This window comes from Oncorhynchus tshawytscha, linkage group LG10 (genome assembly GCF_018296145.1).
Source record: "Oncorhynchus tshawytscha isolate Ot180627B linkage group LG10, Otsh_v2.0, whole genome shotgun sequence".
Lineage (NCBI taxonomy): Eukaryota > Metazoa > Chordata > Actinopteri > Salmoniformes > Salmonidae > Oncorhynchus > Oncorhynchus tshawytscha.
Genome location: NC_056438.1, coordinates 39,453,496 through 39,470,839, shown reverse-complemented (window position 1 = coordinate 39,470,839; position 17,344 = coordinate 39,453,496). Strand labels below are relative to the sequence as shown.

The following is a 17,344-nucleotide window of genomic DNA, read 5'->3' as shown; positions in this document are numbered from 1 at the left end:
GCTACAGGAAGGCCATAAAGATCATCAAGGACATCAACCACCCGAGCCACTGCCTGTTCACCCCGCTGCCATCCAGAAGGCGAGGTCAGTACAGGTGCATCAAAGCTGGGACCGAGAGACTGAAAAACAGCTTCTATCTCAAGGCCATCAGACTGTTAAACAGCCACCACTAACATTGAGTGGCTACTGCCAACACACTGTCAATGACACTGACTCTACTCCAGCCACTTTAATCATGGGAATTGATGGGAAATGATGTAAATATATCACTAGCCACTTTAAACAATGCTACCTTATAAAATGTTACTTACCCTACATTGTTCATCTCATATGCATACGTTGATACTGTACTCTATATCATCGACTGCATCCTTATGTAATACATGTATCACTAGCCACTTTAACTATGCCACTTGGTTTACATACTTATCTCATATGTATATACTGTACTCGATATCATCTACTGTATCTTGCCTATGCTGCTCTGTACCATCACTCATTCATATATCCTTATGTACATATTCTTTATCCCCTTACACTGTGTATGACAGTAGTTTTTTTTTGAATTTTTAGTTAGATTACTTGCTCGTTATTACTGCATTGTCGGAACTAGAAGCACAAGCATTTCGCTACACTCGCATTAACATCTGCTAACCATGTGTATGTGACAAATAAAATTTGGTTTGATTTGATTTGATTTGATTTGATCAATTCACAAATGGTGTCCAGGGCACAGCTGGGAGCTGAGGGGGGTCGGTAGCAGGCGACAACAGTGAGAGACTTATTTCTGGAGAGAGTAATTTTCAAAATTAGTAGTTCGAACTGTTTGGGTATGGACCTGGAAAGTATGACATTACTTTGCAGGCTCTCTCTGCAGTAAACTACAACTCCTCCCCCTTTGGCAGTTCTATCTTGATGGAAAATGTTATAGTTGGGTATGGAAATCTCCGAATTTTTGGTGGCCTTCCTGAGCCAGGATTCAGACACGGCAAGGACATCAGGGTTAGCAGAGTGTGCTAAAGCAGTGAGTAAAACAAACTTAGGGAGGAGGCTTCTGATGTTGACATGCATGAAACCAAGGCTTTTTCGATCACAGAAGTCAACAAATGAGGGTGCCTGGGGACATGCAGGGCCTGGGTTTACCTCCACATCACCCGCGGAACAGAGGAGGAGTAGAATGAGGGTGCGGCTAAAGGCTATCAAAACTGGTCACCTAGAGCGTTGGGGACAGAGAATAAAAGGAGCAGATTTCTGGGCATGGTAGAATATATTCAGGGCATAATGCGCAGACAGGGGTATGGTGGGGTGCGGGTACAGCGGAGGTAAGCCCAGGCACTGGGTGATGATGAGAGAGGTTGTATCTCTGGACATGCTGGTTGTAATGGGTGAGGTCACCGCATGTGTGGGAGGTGGGACAAAGGAGGTATCAGGGGTATGAAGAGTGGAACTAGGGGCTCCATTGTAAACTAAAACAATGATAACTAACCTGAACAACAGTATACAAGGCATATTGACATTTGAGAGAGACTTACAGCGAGGCATACAGTAATCACAGGTGTTGAATTGGGAGAGCTAGCTAAAACAGTAGCTAAAACAGTAGGTGAGACAACAACAGCTAATCAGCAAGCACAACAACAGCAGGTAAAATGGCGATGACTAGGCAGGGAGGGTCGGATTAACTAAACACAGAGCCTGAGTGCAGCTGGGGCCGACAGATAAAACATAAACAAGCAGAATGGAGTACCGTGATTAATGGACAGTCCAGCATGCATCAGCTATGTAGCCAAGTGATCAGTGTCCAGGGGGCAGCGGTGGATGGGGCAGGGAAGCTGGACTGGCGAGTATTATCCAGGTAAGGTAAAAGCCGCTAGCAGTGGCTAACAATGACTAATTAGCGTGTAGCTAGTTAGCTGGTTAGCTTCTGGAGGTTCTTGAGTGTGTTCTAAAAATTTAAAATAATAGTGATTCCTTATCACATTGGGTGAGGCAGGTTACCAGAAGGTATAAACAAATTAAAAATCGAAAAGAGATTGAAAGTAAATATGGGTCCAGTGAGTGTTTGGGACGCGGCGATTCAGACGGTTAGCAGGCCTGTGCTAACAAGCTAACAGTTAGTAGGCCGGGGCTAAACAAGGTAGCAGTTAGCGGACCGGGGCTAAACAAGGTAGCAGTTAACGGACCGGGGCTAAACAAGCTAGCAGTTAGCAGGTCGAATTAGCAAGCAAGGAGATAGCAAGGGCTAGAAAGTTAGCCTTTGGGGGGCGTCGCGATGGGGTGAGTCTGTTTATGCCTCTTCATGCGGTGACATCGATAGACCGGTCGTGGGTCCGGATATTGTAGCCCAGGAGTATGCTTCGGTGGTAGCACAGGAGCTCTGGCCGGGCTAGCTTCAAGCTAAGTGGGTGGAAACGCTAGCCGGGAGTAATCATCCGGGGTTGCGGTTAGCTAGTTAGCTAGTTGTGAAGATCCAGCTGAAAATGTTCTGTTTACGGTGGGAATCTGGGGATAAAAAAAAAAAAAATATAAAAAAAAAAATATATATATATATATATATATATAGGTCCGTTATGCTCTGGTTAGAGTCGCGTTGTTCAAACTGGCGAGAGCTTTCCAAGCTAAAGGTTAGCTGATGACCGGTTAGCTGAAGACCACTAGCAATGGTTTGTTGACTGATACCTGGTAGTTAGCTGGCTAGCTTCAGTTGAGGGGATCCGAAGTAAATATAAGTACTTTAGAGAAAAATAGCTACATTGGGTGAGGCGGGTTGCAGGAGAGTATTTAGAAGTTGAGGTTTAGCAAAATGTTTTAAAAGATATGCGAAAAAAAATATGTTAAAAAAACGATATATACGATATATACAAGGGACACGACACGACAAGACGTCCGACTGCTACGCCATCTTGGATTCTTCTATGCATAGTCCCTTTAATAACTCTACCTACAGGTACATATTACATTGACCCTGTATATAACCTCGCTATTTTTATTTTACTGCTGCTCTAATTATTTGTTACTTTTATTTCTTAATGTATTTTTTTTTAAATGCATTGTTGGTTAAGGTCTTGTAAGTAAGCATTTCACTGTAAGTTCTACACCTGTTTTATTTGGCTCGTGTGACAAATGAAATTTGGTTTGATATATATAAAGGAAGAGAAGCTTAGGCCTAACCCCAGAGAGATTGATAGAAATATGCCAGTGGCATGCTGCGACACCAACATGCGCTTATTTATGTCAGATGGCTACTATACAGATATAGACATACAAAAGGAGGCTAATTCATAAATGTTCAATCAGAATATTTTGTTTTAAGATCAGCGTTATATTGATAGATTATAGCAGGAACTCTGGTAGGCCTGAATTAGACTTCCTCACCTCAAGTTCAACTGTCGGAGTCAGTGGGAGCACCAGAGCGCACTGCCTTATCATAGGCCTGCAGTAGGTAAAGCTTAATAATAGCCCCACCATACCAAACCTTCACAAACCTTTCTAATCTTTATTAGGGTAATATTAGAAGCAATTCAAGGAAAAAAACACACTACCCTCCCCTGTTCCCAATAATAAACCATACAACCCTCCCCAAAGCAACAAAAAAAAAGTTTGAGAATCCTCCCCTATTTTGGACGCCCCCCCACAAAAAAAATAATTACGGCTTTGCGTTTGTGGTAACTAGTGACATTTATGTACTCAAGCTCCCGCTGATAGAGAGAAATAGTAATGGCGTCTTTTTGTAGGCACTAACTCCGCCATTTTTCGTTGGGTAAAGCCTATGGGCCAGAAAATAGTTAACATATATATATTTTTAATAAGGCCGGTGGTAAACACAGGCTTAGTTGCTCTTATACGTTTTGTTCTATGAGATAATATTAATCATCTAATGTCACTATGTGAATTTTGAACAATTCATGTCATTTTTAAAAAGCACATAAAAGGCTTGATAATTCATAAGGGTTGTGTTAACTGACTGATATTATCTCATAGAACAAAACGTATAAAATTTCTTAAACCTCTGTTAACCTCAGACCTTATTTTCGATGTTAATCCCAAAACCCTATTCTTTCCACATACATTTTCCCCATAGCAATGGCTGAACGAACAAGACGTAACTCAATTTCCGTTTTTTAGGACTACAAGTAAAGTCAAACACTTGTGAGAATGGTCTATAATGGGGGCATAGTGTGGAGTTAAAGAAGAACGCGGCAAAGACACGACAGCTAGCGAGGTGCCAATGAGAAGAAAGAAGGGCTTGTCTAGGAATTAAACCCTTGTCATGGACCGCCCACTTGTCAGGGAACGCCCCCAGGACCCTTGCTGCATTCGGACTACAATTGAAGGGGGCTGACCGCGGGCCAATTGAAAGGAATCCCCTGACTGTGCAAACCGAGCGCACCCGCTGACATTTTCCAAACAGTGTTGGTTTCTAGTAGCAACGCCTGCCAAACAGAAGAGAAGAAAGATGGTCCTGAGTAAGTACAAAATTGGTTGGCTAATCCCGATAATTTAACCATTTTGTCACTAATGCACAAAATAAATATTGCTAGCGAGTCGTTATTAGACAAAATGGAATGACATCATGGTGCTGTCTTATTTGGTATTCTTCAACTAGCTAAGTTAGCTACTTAACTTGTTCACTTCAGTGATACAAGCAACCGAATAAACTAGCTAGCTTGATAGGTAGCCTAGATAGCATCAACGTGTCACTTGTTGTTTCTACTTTGGTCTACTACAGTAACGTAGCTATACCATTTGCTTCACACCCTTTTTCCATAATCTACAGTCACAGAAGACATGGTACGACGTCGGGCAGAGCATAACAACTGCGAGATCCTTTCCTTAGAGGAGGTGTCTTTGCATCAACAAGATATTGAGAAAATAGAACACATTGATAAGTGGTGCATGGACCTCAAAATTCTGTATCTTCAAAACAATCTCATTCCCAGAATAGGTGATTCTAATTTTTTTAGCCTTCCTCTTTTTATAGAATTGCAATTAAATTAACTTTACATTGTTTCATTTAATTTGGGCCTAATCTAACTACCCTATATTTTATATTTGTATTTCATTGACCATCAATGCAATTTCAATATTTAGAAATATGTATTCATTTGCTCTCCACAGAAAATGTATATAGATTGAAAAAGTTGGAGTATCTAAACCTTGCTTTGAACAACGTTGAACTGATCGAAAACCTGGAAGGTTAGTATTTTGTGCACATAGCCACTTCTACTATTTTACAACATTGTCCTATCTGTTTGTATTAGTGTAGGCTAAGGAAATTACCAAAAGTCTGTTTTTAATAGCATTTCTCCTCAACCATAGTTTAAATTTACATAAAACAAATTTTCCTGTGCTTTGACTCTAAAAATAGCAATTCCATTCTGGCTTTAGAGAATGAAATAGGCCAAATAGAGCTTTAGTCATACTATTCTTGCCTTCTCAACCCGTTACAACAGGATGTGAGAGTCTCCAGAAGCTGGACCTGACAGTGAATTTTGTGGGCCGGTTGAGCAGTGTGAAGTCATTGAAGAACAACCTCCATCTCCGAGAGCTTTTCCTGGTGGGGAACCCCTGCACTGAGTTTGAGGGCTACAGGCAATACGTTGTGGCTTCACTGCCCCAACTGAAGGTATCAGGAGGGATATAAAACAGAAATGTCAAGTTTTAATGTCACTTTGCACAAGTACAGTGAAATTAAGATCATACGTTAAAATCTCACTGACGCCGTGCCATAATAAAAAAATAGATCCTTGCATTATTAATGCCTAAGCAAATACATTTCCACGTGTCCTATCTATGCTTGGAGTTCAAAACAATTAACCCAAACTAAGCTAGCAGTGTTATTAAAACTCTTATTGAAACAAGTTCTCAGTACTTTATTTAATTACCTTCAAATAACCTATCATTTTCGTACTCAGAACGTTAATAAAAACTCTCAGGACAATTTTCAGGTAACCATCGTAAAATGTTCTCAGAACCTCTCAACAACCTAAAAAGTAACATTTCCAGAACAGGTGAAATGTTCACTTCCTTTCTCTTTAAAAAAACATTCAGTTTTACAAGTCAGGAAACTTATGGCTTTGTTACCCAGAACCAATTGGAAACCAAAAACTTCCAAGGAAGCAAATGTGCTAACTGGGCTTCAAATATACACTGAGTACACTAAACATCAGGAACACCTTACTAAATTTGAGTTACCCCCCCCCCCTTTTGCCCTCAGAATAGCCTCAATTCGTTGGGGTGTGGTCTTTACAAAGTGTTGAAAGCGTTACACAGGGATGCTGGCCCATGTTCACTCCAATGCTTCCCACAGTTGTCAAGTTGGCTGGATGGCCTTTGGGGGATGGACCATTCTTGATATACACGGGAAAATGTTGAAGTGGAAGAACCCATGAGCGTTGCAGTTCTGGCACCTACTACCATACCCCGTTCAAAGGCACTTACATCTTTTGTCTTGCCCATTCACCCTTTGAATGACACACATGCACAATCAATGTCTCAGTTGTCTCAAGGCTTAAAAATAATGTTTTAACCTGTCTCTTCCCCTTCATCTACACTGATTGAAGTGGATTTAGCAAGTGACGTCATAGTATCCCTGCACATTGTATATATGGTACTTGAACTGACCCAGTATATAGTATGCTTACTTACCCTATCCTGTTCATCATATTCTTATTTTGACATCTTGTTTGTTTTTGTTCTACCTTTAACATTTTTGTTGTATTACATTGCTGTTGGGGTTAGCACTTGCAAGAAAGGCATTTCACTGTACTTGTGCATGTGACATTGAAACCTGGATTCATCTGGTAAGTCTGTCATGGAAAAAGCAGATATCCTTAAAGTTTAGTACACACGGTGTATGCCTTTAACAGATACTTTTATCCAAAGCGACTCACAGTAGTGTCCATGCATTTTCTTAAAAGATATGCGCAAAAAAACACACTCACACACACACACACAATCGCTAGTCTAGCATGTACTTGCTCGCCTGGAGATAGCCTAGCATGGTAGGGGAAATATTTTTACATTTTTTTGCAGTATCTGGATGGGAAAGAGATTGGCAGATCGGAAAGGATCCGAGCCAGACAAGGCCTAGATGAGGTAAGGAGGCGGATTTGGCATCAGGAGCAGGATTACCTGCAGAAGAGAGCGAGTGAGAAAGAGGAGGCCCAGAGAGAGGGAGGAGAGGTGCAGCGGGGGCCGAAAAGGGAAAGCCGTTCCTCTGTTAAAGTGAAGAATCCTGGCTTTGATGGTCGCTGGTATACTGACATCAACAACACCATGTATGTTCAAGCTTTCCACCTTGATTTTATTTTATGTAGAACAGCAGGGATAACTGGTGTATCTGTGGAGTAACCCTAACCTCATCTGAAGTTATTGAATTCAGTTGGTCCGATACTGTATTTCAGTTCACTATCAATCACTCCGTTTTATGAAATGTAACTCTGAAGAGTTTTGTTTATTGATCTATAGCCCTGTGCATGAAGAAAACAAGGAGATCCAAGGGAGAGAGGAGAAAGAGAAGACGAGCTGCCTTTCTTCAGAAGACCAGGAGAGGGAGTTTTGGGAGAAACCTTGTGCCTATACTCCAGAGTCACGCCTGGAGGCTCACCGCCACCTTGACGAGAAGAAAAAGGCAAAAGAAAGGTAGGTAAACAGCCAACAATTCTAGGGAGAGCGAATGTTTTTGTAATGTTACTCATAATGCTCCCCTACTGTTTGAGTGTACAGTTTTCCCTTAGAATGTTCCCCTATCTATATTATCAAAAACTTTAGAATGTTTTGCTGTTAAAGTTAGGAGACCATTCCCTTCATGTCAAGCATAACTTATCTACAATGTGGTTGCAATGTCCTCAGAATATACAACATGAATGTTCTAGATGCGTTTTATGGGTTTGTAGCATGTGTCCAGTTTTCTGAGGGTTAGGAGAATATTCCACCAACGTCCCACCAAACATGTACAGAACATGGTTGACATATTCTCAGAATATAAGATATGAATGTTCTAGACGCGTTTCATGAGAACGTAGGAAAATGTGTCTGTATCAGTTGTCAGGATGTCGACAGTCCCAAAGAGTCGTTCTCCCCCACAAAAAAATATTCAGTTTACATCACACCTTGTTACTGTTGCTGAGCCAGTCAAGGCCCTGATTGGTGAACCACTGATAGCTTTTTGTCTGTTGGGAAGGTTTGGGATACTCTCACACACAGTGCTTTCAACACAGTGTTTTCATCTTAAATATATTACACACTTTGATATACATGATTACATTGTGCATGTTCATTTATACAGTAATTATTATTCAACATGAGTTACACCAAATTTGAGGGATTTCTGTACAGTTGTCTAATGTTGGTTGGGGCACAGTAACCTGTTTTAACGATACTCCTGAATCACAATGATCAATACAAGTTTTTGTTGAGTGTACTTTTAACAGAGCTCATATTTACTTTGAAGTGCATTCCCCCTATTGCTTACAGCCTTACACCTATCAAGTTGTTTCAGATCTACACAAGTGCCTAGGGAGGAGGGTTTAGAATTTGCTTCTGGATAGGGCCTAACTATACTTGCCCAATAAGCACATGCCCTAGAGCAGGGTTTCCCAAACTCGGTCCTCTGGACCCCAAGGAGGTTTTTTTTCTTTTTCCGCTACGCAGCTGAGTCAAATAAAAAATTAATCATCAAGCTTTGATAATTTGAAACAGCTATGTAGTGTTAGCAAAAACCAAATTGTGCACCCCTTGGGGTCCTGAGGGCCGGGATTGGGAAACGCTGCCCTAGAGATATCCCTTATTGGTACAGTGGCGAGAGCTTTTGTCATTGGTGATGTTGGCCTGCCTGGGTTCGAGACCCGCTAGGGGAGTCACCCTACTCTCACATTCTTCGCAATATATGTTACAGTTATGCCACGTTCACCTGCTAGTTGGAACTAGGAAACTCAGAAATGTTCGACTTGATAACTGGTTCTAGTTACACATGTGCCGCGTTCAACAAATTAACAAGTTGTACATTTGAGTTTCCTAGTTCTAACTAGCATGTGAATGCAGCACCACAACACACCTGATCGAATTAAAATGAGTTTATCATTGAAAGATGGGAGGATTGTCTGTAGGAAATCTGTAGGATTTCTCTTGAGCATGAATTATGAACATATTTCCACTACGTAATAAATTATAATTATTTATTAATCCTAGAGGCTCTAGCTGAGCATCTCAAAGAGAACTCTCCATAGTGGGAATGCACTTTGAAGTAAATCTCAGCTCTATTAAAAGTACACTCAAGAAAATGTTTATTGATCATAGTGATTCAGGAGTATCATTAACAGGTTAACATGCCCCACCAACATTAGACAACAATACAGAAAGCCCTTAAATTGCTGAAATAAGTAACTAAGATCAATAATGAGTATATTAAGATAAACTGATACCTGCCAAGGATGTGGTGGCATAGCAGGAAGATCAGAGTACTGTGAACCAAGAGGTTGTGTGTTCAAATCCCAGGTGAGTAATAATTTCTGTATAAATGAACCTTTACAATTTAATCATATGTCAATTGAAAGTGCTGTTTTTGTGTGTCCCTAACTTTGCCAACAGACAAAGAGTTGTGAATGGATCAGTGGTTCACTAATCAGGGCCTTGATGGGCTCGGCAGCAGTGACAAGGTCTGATGTGTATTGATTTTACATTTTCTTTGTGGTCTTTGGGACCATCAGGCGACATCCTCACAACTGATAAACAGAAATGTTCCTGCAACGTCCCATGAAGCGTGTCTAAAACATTAATATCTTATATTCTGAGAACATGGCAACCATGTAATGTGAATGTTTGGCAGAACGTTGATGGAATATTCTCCTAAAGACCTAATGAGACTCTTAACGGAACATTCTCTGAAGTTGTGGGGACGTTTGTTGATCGCTGGGTACACTCATCTACAAATAATCCAATATGTTATAGGCCGCCGCTTTCTATGGCTCTGTCTCTCTGTCCGTCCGTCTATCATATACAGTGCATTCGGAAAGTATTCAGACCCTTTGACTTTTTCCATATTTTGTTACGTTAGTCTTATTCTAAAATGGATTACATTTGTTTTCATTTTTAAAAATCAAACTACACACAATACCCAATAATGACAAAGCAAAAACAGGTTTTTAGAAATTATTTAAAAACCATACAAAACTGAAATATTACATTTACCTAATTATTCAGACACTTTACTCAGTACTTTGTTGAAGCACCTTTGGCAGTGATTACAACCTCTAGTCTTCTTGGGTATGACACTACAAGCTAGCCACACCAGTATTTGAGAAGTTTATCCCATTCTTCTCTGCAGATCCTCTCAAGCTCTGTCAGTTTGCATGTGTAGCGTCTCTGCACAGATATTTTCAGGTCTCTCCGGAGATGTTCGATCGGGTTCAACTCCGGGCTCTGGTTGGGCCACTCAAGGACATTCAGAGACTTGTCCCGAAGCCAATCCTGCATTGTCTTGGCTGTGTGCTTAGGGTCATTGTCCTGTTGGAAGGTGGACTTTCACCCCAGTCTGAGGTCCTGGGTGCTCTGGAGCAGGTTTTCATCAAGGATCTCTCTGTACTTTGCTCTGTTCATCTTTCCTTCAACCCTGACTAGTTTCCCAGTCCCGGCCGCTGAATAACATCCCACAGCATGATGCTGCCACCACCATGCTTCACTGTAGGGATGGTCCAAGGTTTTTCTTCTTACGTGTCGCTTAGCATTCAGGCCAAAGAGTTAAATCTTTGGTTTTATCAGACCAGAGAATCTTGTTTCTCATGGTCTGAGAGTCCTTTAGGTGCTGTTTGGCAAACTCCAAGGGCGCAGTCATGTGCCTTTTACTGAGGAGTGGCTTCCGTCTGGCCACTCTACCGTAAAGGCCTAATTGGTGAAGTGCTGCAGAGATGGTTGTCCTTCTGGAAAGTTCTCCCATCTCCACAGAGGAACTCTGTCAGAGTGACCATCAGGTTCTTTGGTCACCTCCCTGACCAAGGCCCTTTTCCACCAATTGCTCAGTTTGGCCAGGCAGCCAGCTCTAGGAAGAGCCTTGGTGGTTCCAAACTTCTTCCATTTTAGAATGATGGAGGCCACTATGTTCTCAGGGACCTTCAATATTGCAGAAATGTTTTGGTCTCGGAGCTCAATTGACAATTCTTTGGACCTCATGGCTTGGTTTTTGTTCTGACATGTGGTGTCAACTGTGTGATCTTATGTAGACAGGTGTGTGGCTTTCTAAATCATGAACAGTCATTTGAATTAACCACAGGTGGACTCCAATCAAGTTGTAGAACCATCTCAAGGATGACCAGGATGCACCTGAGCTCAATTTGAGTCTCATAGCAAAGGGTCTGAATACTTACAGTGGGGAGAACAAGTATTTGATACACTGCCGATTTTGCAGGTTTTGAGGTCTGATCATAGGTACACTTCAACCGTGAGCGACGGAATCTAAAACAAAAATCCAGAAAATCACATTGTATGATTTTTAAGTAATTCATTTGCATTTTATTGCATGACATAAGTATTTGATACATCAGAAAAGCAGAACTTAATATTTGTTACAGAAACCTTTGTTTGCAATTACAGAGATCATACATTTCCTGTAGTTCTTGACCAGGTTTGCACACACTGCAGCAGGGATTTTGGCCCCTCCTACATACAGACCTTCTCCAGATCCTTCAGGTTTCGGGGCTGTCGCTGGGCAATACAGACTTTCAGCTCCCTCCAAAGATTTTCTATTGGGTTCAGGTCTGGAGACTGGCTAGGCCACTCCAGGACCTTGAGATGCTTCTTACGGAGTCACTCCTTAGTTGCCCTGGCTGTGTGTTTCGGGTCGTTGTCATGCTGGAAGACCCAGCCACAACCCATCTTCAATGCTTTTACTGAGGGAAGGAGGTTGTTGGCCAAGATCTCGCGATACATGGCCCCATCCATCCTCCCCTCAATACGGTGCAGTCGTTCTGTCCCCTTTGCAGAAAAGCATCCCCAAAGAATGATGTTTCCACCTCCATGCTTCACGGTTGGGATGGTGTTCTTGGGGTTGTACTCATCCTCCTCCTTCCTCCAAACACAGCGAGTGGAGTTTAGACCAAAAATATTTATTTTTGTCTCATCAGACCACATGACCTTCTCCCATTCCTCCTCTGGATCATCCAGATGGTCATTGGCAAACTTCAGACGGGCCTGGACATGCGCTGGCTTGAGCAGGGACCTTGCGTGCGCTGCAGGATTTTAATCCATGATGGCATAGTGTGTTACTAATGGTTTACTTTGAGACTGTGGTCCCAGCTCTCTTCAGGTCATTGACCAGGTCCTGCTGTGTAGTTCTGGGCTGATCCCTCACCTTCCTCATGATCATTGATGCCCCACGAGGTGAGATCTTGCATGGAGCCCCAGACCGAGGGTGATTGACCGTCATCTTGAACTTCTTCCATTTTCTAATAATTGCGCCAACAGTTGTTGCCTTCTCACCAAGCTGCTTGCCTATTGTCCTGTAGGCCATCCCAGCCTTGTGCAGGTCTACAATTTTATCCCTGATGTCCTTACACAGCTCTCTGGTCTTGGCCATTGTGGAGAGGTTGGAGTCTGTTTGATTGAGTGTGTGGACAGGTGTCTTTTATACAGTTAACGAGTTCAAACAGGTGCAGTTAATACAGGTAATGAGTGGAGAACAGGAGGACTTAAAGAAAAACTAACAGGTCTGTGAAAGCCGGAATTCTTACTGGTTGGTAGGTGAAAATGTTAATTAATTACTTAAAAATCATACAATGTGATTTTCTGGATTTTTGTTTTAGATTCCGTCTCTCACAGTTGAAGTGTACCTATGATAAAAAATACAGACCTCTACATGCTTTGTAAGTAGGAAAACCTGCAAAATCAGCAGTGTATCAAATACTTGTTCTCCCCACTGTATGGAAATAAGGTATTTCTGTTTTTATTTGAATTCATTTGCAAACATTTCTCAAAACCTGTTTTCGCTTTTTCATTTTGGGGTATTGTGTGTAGATGGATTAAAAAAATATTTTACAATAAGGCCGTAACTTAACAAAATATAGAAAAAGGGAAGGGGTCTGAATAGGGGATGCACGATATATCGGTGAACATATCGGAATCGGCTGACATTAGCTAAAAATGCCAACGTCTGTATCGACCCGATGTCTAGTTTAACGGCGATGTGCAAAACCGATGTCAAAGCTGACGTGCATACCTATATAACGTAGGTACATGACGGAATGATGCCACATAACATTTTGCGCTACACGTGCAACACAGCATTCTTAACCTAGCCCACAATGTCTGCTGTGTGGATCGAGCAGTCAACAAGTCCAGCAGTCAATTGAAAGAGTAAGAACATTTCAGCGAGACCACTCAAAAGGGAAATCCATTAAAGCCAAGATAATGGAATTCATTACCCTTGACAATCAACTGTTCTCTGTCGTGGGTGATGTTGGCTTTCACCTACTGGTCGGGCACCGGTACACTACCAAGTGCGCCATTTTTTTTAGATATTGCCCCACCGGAGTTACACAGTAATAGCTTCACTGCTATTAGCTTCATGATATACATACTATTGAATGCCATTTGGGTCTTTACGCGTCAAAAAATATACAGTAGCACTGTCAAAGCTGTACAAAAAAAGCAAACACCGGCCACGAACGATGTGTTTACAATACCTCGTTGGTAATAAAGCATCATTTGTTCACCCGCAACTTCTGGGGTGGCTAGCTTTAGCTTGGTACCTAGCTAGCACCAATACAACCAGTCTGAAAGCAAGGACCAGTAGAAACTGCAGTCATTTTCATTATTCTTAGCAAAGATTTAGGAATCCTTGTGAGTAAGTATTAGCTAGGTTGCCACTTGTTGTTCACCTACTGAAATTGAACTTCATGAAAATAAATAGCTAGTCAGCTACTTAACCCTGTTGCCCAAAGCTAACGTTATAAGCAGCCAACTAGCGTCATCTGGCTAGCTCGACCGGACCGGGTTATGTGTTGTGAAGCGAGCCACAATAAGGATTAGGCACAATAGTGGAATTTGCTGTTTGCCTTAAATAAAAGTATGTCATTGACAGTGATGCAAATTAATTCAAATAGTAGAATTAGGCCATACTTTTATTTTGAAGGCTAACCTCAAAGTCCACTATTGTGACTTATTGTGGCTAGCTTCACATAGATGGGTCTGACCACCATTATTCAAATAAGAACGGTCTTATAAATTAGGGTTATTTTAGATGATGACACCTAGCTATATAGTTAGCTAGCCTTTCTAGGGCAGGCGTTCCGCTAGCAGAACCCCTCGACAACATTCCGCTGAAAAGGCAGCGCGCGAAATTCAAAAATATTTTTTATAAATATATTCTTTCACACATTATCAAGTCCAATACAGCAAATGAAATAAACTTTATGTTAATCTACCCATCATGTCTGATTTCAAAAATGCTTTACAGTGAAAGCACAACATATGATTGTTAGGTCATAGCCAAGTCAAAAAAACACACAGCTGTTTTTCCTGCCAAAGATGGGAGTCACAAAAAGCAGAAATATAGTTCAAATGAATCACTAACCTTTGATGATCTTCATCAGATGATACTCATAGGACATCATGTTACACAATACATGTATGTTTTGTCCGATAAAGTGTATATTTATATCAAAAAATCTCAGTTTACATTGGCGCCTTACGTGCAGTAATGTTTTTATTTTGCAGAAATACTCCTAATAAACATTGATAAAATATACTAGTGTTATTCACAGAATTAAAGATAGACTTCTCCTTAATGCAACCGCTGTGTCAGATTTCAAAAAAACTTTACGGAAAAAGCATAATCTCAGAACGGCGCTCAGAGCCCAATCCAGCCAGAGAAATATCCACCATGTTGGAGTCAACAGAAGTTAGAAAAAACACTATAAATATTCACTTACCTTTTGATCTTCATCAGAAGGCACTCCCAGGAATCCCAGTTCAACAATAAATGACTGATTTGTTCCATAAAGTCCATCATTTATGTCCAAATAGCCACTTGTTGTTAGCGTGTTCAGCCCAGTGATCCATCTTCATGAGGCGCGAGCACTTCATCCAGACAGAAACTCGAAAAGTTCCCTTACAGGTTGTAGAAACAAGTCAAACGATGTATGGAATCAATCTTTAGGATGTTTTTAACATAAATCATCAATAAGGTTCCAACCAGAGAATTTCATTGTCTGAAGAAAAGCACTGGAACGAGAGCTAACTCTGTCGGGGGTGCCCGTCACGAGTCTGAGACACTCTGCCAGACCCAAGACTCATTCAGCCCCCATTCCCCCCTCCTTTATAGCAGAAACCTGAAACAAGTTTCTATAGACAGTTGACATCTAGTGAAAGCAGTAGGAAGTGCAACTTGACTCCATAGTCACTGTGTATTTGGTAGGCCAAGCTTTGAATAACTACAGACCTCAGATATGCCACTTCCTGGTTGGATTTTTCTCAGGTTTTCGCCTGCCATATGAGTTCTGTTATACTCACAGACATCATTCAAACAGTTTTAGAAACTTCAGTGTTTTCTATCCAATATGCATATATTAGCATCTGGGACAGAGTAGGAGGCAGTTCACTCTGGGCACGCTATTCATCCAAAAGTGAAAATGCTGCCCCCTATCCCAAAAAGGCTAGCTAACTATAGCTACTGAAACAGATTGTCATTTTGCTATGTTTTTGGGGAAGAGCATTGTTTGCATCCAAACGGCTAGCTTAAAAAAAAAGACCAGCGTTGTAGGTGCGCGAGACAACTTTACCAGCATCATAGCATAGATATCGATTAATCGTTGTGACATATGAAATACAAGTGATACTGTAATCAATTTCCAATGACTACGTAAAAAATGTATTAACGCGTTAAATTATTATGTGACGTGCAGTCATATTCAGGTCCTGATTGGTCAACAAGCTTATTGGACACGTCCGAATATGTTATTTGACACGCAAAGACAAAAGACCAAACCGCGTTCCATAGTATGAGAAATCCTGGTTGAGAATGAATCAACTGAACAAATTAAACCGCAAAGCAAGTAAGTGAAAGAAATAGGTTTTGTTTATGTTTTACTGGTATTGGGGACATACAACAAAATAGCTTTTTGGTCAGTGTGTGTGTGTGTGTAACCTTTATTTATCTTGGAAAGTCAGTTTAGAACAAATTCTTATTTACAATGACGGCCTACCCTGGCCAAATCCAGATGAGGCTGGGCCAATTGTGCGCCGCCCTAAGGGACTCCCAATCACGACCGGATGTGATATAGCCTGGATTCGAACCAGGGACTGTAGTGATGCCTCTTGAACTGAGCCTTAGACCGCTGCGTGTGTGTGTTAACTATTTAACTGTACTAGAATGCTTAAGGCCGCTAAAATTTTAAATATCTTTTTTTGGCAAGGAAAATATCGGGTATCTGCCAAAAATTTCATATCGGTGCAACACTAGTCTGAATACTTACCTTATGCACTGTATCTCTTTTTTTTAAACTCAATATCATATATTGTTTGACCGTGAGTCGTCTGTTCCCTTGAACATTTTAAAACGTATATGTTTTTCCCTTTTTGTTAGTTTTTTTTACTGTTTGTCAGAACATAACAGACAACTAGTCAAAGCTCAAACCAAGTTTATTCACCCAATGGGTCAAACAGCTGAAAAGACAAAGACATGTTTCCACCAGCACAAGTATTTATACCCTCCTATTAGGCGGCGTGTCCTCCTTGCACATCTAGACAGCCAATACATATTTGTTGCTAGTCAGGAAGTTAAGTGGTATGTGTAATAAAACTATTCCTTCTCACTTCATCTGACCTCGGCCCACATTCCTCACTAATCCACAGCTACCCAACCTTATCAGTGACCGCAACCAAGTGATTGCCTTATCTTTCACTTAGTAACTTTCCAGACCCATCTCTTATCCAACCTCCATTGACACCACCAATCATTAACTTCCAGTTTAGCAAGTATTTCAACCTAGGATCCAACAGTCCCCCCTTTTTGAATAGTACCTCCATACTGTTCAACATTATATAACCTTTGAAATGACTTATAAATGAACAGAAAACAAAATATGATTAACATTCTCAGTTGATTTGTATGTTTACACCTCAGACTTATGGCCTCTGATCTATAATCACACTATGCACACTCTTATTTCCCCCCTGTCATCGTACAACTGATAGACATTTCAGCTGGAGCTTTTGACTTCCTCCCTTGCTTCCTCCAGGTTCCTAAGAGAGTGACAGCACAAGACTTGAAAAGCAAAAAGAAACACAAAACATACCAATTATTAATAATGCGAAAAGTTATGCAGAATTATATATGCAAAGAAAAACGAAGTTT

At 41.0% G+C, this 17,344-nt stretch overlaps 1 protein-coding gene across 3 annotated transcripts in view; it reads left to right on the top strand.

Annotated features, from left to right (window-relative positions):
• Positions 1 to 4,339: 4,339 nt before the first annotated feature.
• The window catches only part of dnaaf11 (dynein axonemal assembly factor 11), a 64,448-nt gene continuing 51,443 nt past the window's right edge, over positions 4,340 to 17,344 (top strand). For 2 of the 3 annotated variants that reach the window (XM_024419915.2, XM_024419913.2), the window contains exons 1-6: positions 4,340 to 4,463; positions 4,775 to 4,942; positions 5,116 to 5,193; positions 5,451 to 5,623; positions 7,033 to 7,277; positions 7,468 to 7,641. In XM_024419915.2, coding sequence (XP_024275683.1) covers positions 4,454 to 4,463; positions 4,775 to 4,942; positions 5,116 to 5,193; positions 5,451 to 5,623; positions 7,033 to 7,277; positions 7,468 to 7,641 — 848 coding nt within the window. In that variant the 5' untranslated portion in view covers positions 4,340 to 4,453. The remainder of the gene's footprint in view (positions 4,464 to 4,774; positions 4,943 to 5,115; positions 5,194 to 5,450; positions 5,624 to 7,032; positions 7,278 to 7,467; positions 7,642 to 17,344) is intronic. The other variant, XM_024419914.2, reaches the window with a different exon arrangement.